At 37.9% G+C, this 1,342-nt stretch overlaps 1 protein-coding gene across 1 annotated transcript; it reads right to left on the reverse strand.

Moving 5' to 3' along the window:
* LOC118337748 (ribonuclease Y-like) lies at positions 1-1,217 on the reverse strand (the record flags this gene model as incomplete). The annotated part of the gene is given in 2 exon segments (XM_035674848.1): positions 1-280; positions 1,101-1,217. Coding segments are annotated over 2 exon segments (386 nt in total), but the record flags the coding sequence as incomplete, so codon positions are not given.
* Positions 1,218-1,342: the final 125 nt, after the last annotated feature.

Consider the following 1,342-nt stretch of genomic DNA (forward strand, 5'->3'; position numbering starts at 1 on the left):
TTGGCCATTAATATGATCTCTTTCAGTTCACAGCATTGTTCACTTTCTGCCATCTTCTCCACTGACTGAAGCTTGTTCTCAATATCTTTAATGTTTTTCTCCATGTCCTCCATTTGCTGTTTGAGTTGATCTTCTTGGTTTTGCAGTTCCTTCCTTTGTTCCGTCAGTGTTTTAACCACCTTTTCACAGACTTTCTGTTCTTCCTCTTTCTTCTGTTCTTCTGCCATGAGCCGTTCTCCCTCTCTGTTTCCAGTTTCAGTCTCATGGAGCAGCTTTGTGTCTGTGTGAATATAACAACAGGGAGGAGTGTTGAATGAATGAAAACTTGTTCTCTTTATGCAATGTGAACGTCAGTGAAGGTCCAAATTTCCCAACATTGTCCAACATTCAAGTTAATTCAAATAAGAGAGAATAAAACAACATATTCTTTTTAAATAAATAAAATCTCTACAGTAATAGCAAAGTTCTATCTTTGTGAAAAACGTTTTTCGTCCTGAACAAATATTCACAATTGTAGCCAGAATTGTTTTCATGCAGGTCCTAAATCAGGCATGGTGTCTTTATGATTAACATGTTGTATATAAAATTAACTTTACCTTCTTCATGCCCTAACATATAACAGACACAGTCCTATATACCAGTTTTAATATCTTTAGGGTGAATCAATCAATCAGCTTTTAAGTCAACACCTGTCTCTGAATACTCACTCACCGCTCCACGAGATCTTCCCATAGTTGTTTTATCAGAAGTTCTCAGTCTTAGTAATGTATTCATCCACGGGAGAGTCTACACATGTTGATACCAATTTCTAAGTATGAAGTATTTCTGTATGCAGCACTTTAATAGATCTGATCTCTTATTTGAACAAAACTCGCTCCCGAGCAGGTTAGGTGCGCGGCGTCAGTTGTCATGGCGATGTATGTTGGTAAGAAGTGAACCACCATTGCAGCACTGATAACCCTGAACTTGCTTTGTTTACCCCAAATGCTAGATTGATTTAGATTAAATCATGATTTATCTGGGAAATACAGCCTTGATTTGCATGAGTTGTTGAAGATGTAGCCACCAGTGACATTGTTCCAATCACAGCCAGTACTAACCTTTTGTTTGGTTTTCTTTCCAAAAAAGAAAGGCTGCTGTGAGAATAAAAACGAGGACAGCAACCACTTTAATGCCGACACGAACAGCAGACGAAAACAGTAACATGAAGCAATCAGCTGGAATGATAGAACACAACAAAATAATAGTTATATAAAACTACAAGCTCAGCTGTTTGAAGCCTGAAAAGGATATTTGGGGGGAATCACCTGAAATCTGAATGTGTGTCTCTCTGATCTGGTTG

Source organism: Morone saxatilis, unplaced genomic scaffold (assembly GCF_004916995.1).
Source record: "Morone saxatilis isolate NCDOM2014 unplaced genomic scaffold, NCSU_SB_2.0 Contig4, whole genome shotgun sequence".
Lineage (NCBI taxonomy): Eukaryota > Metazoa > Chordata > Actinopteri > Moronidae > Morone > Morone saxatilis.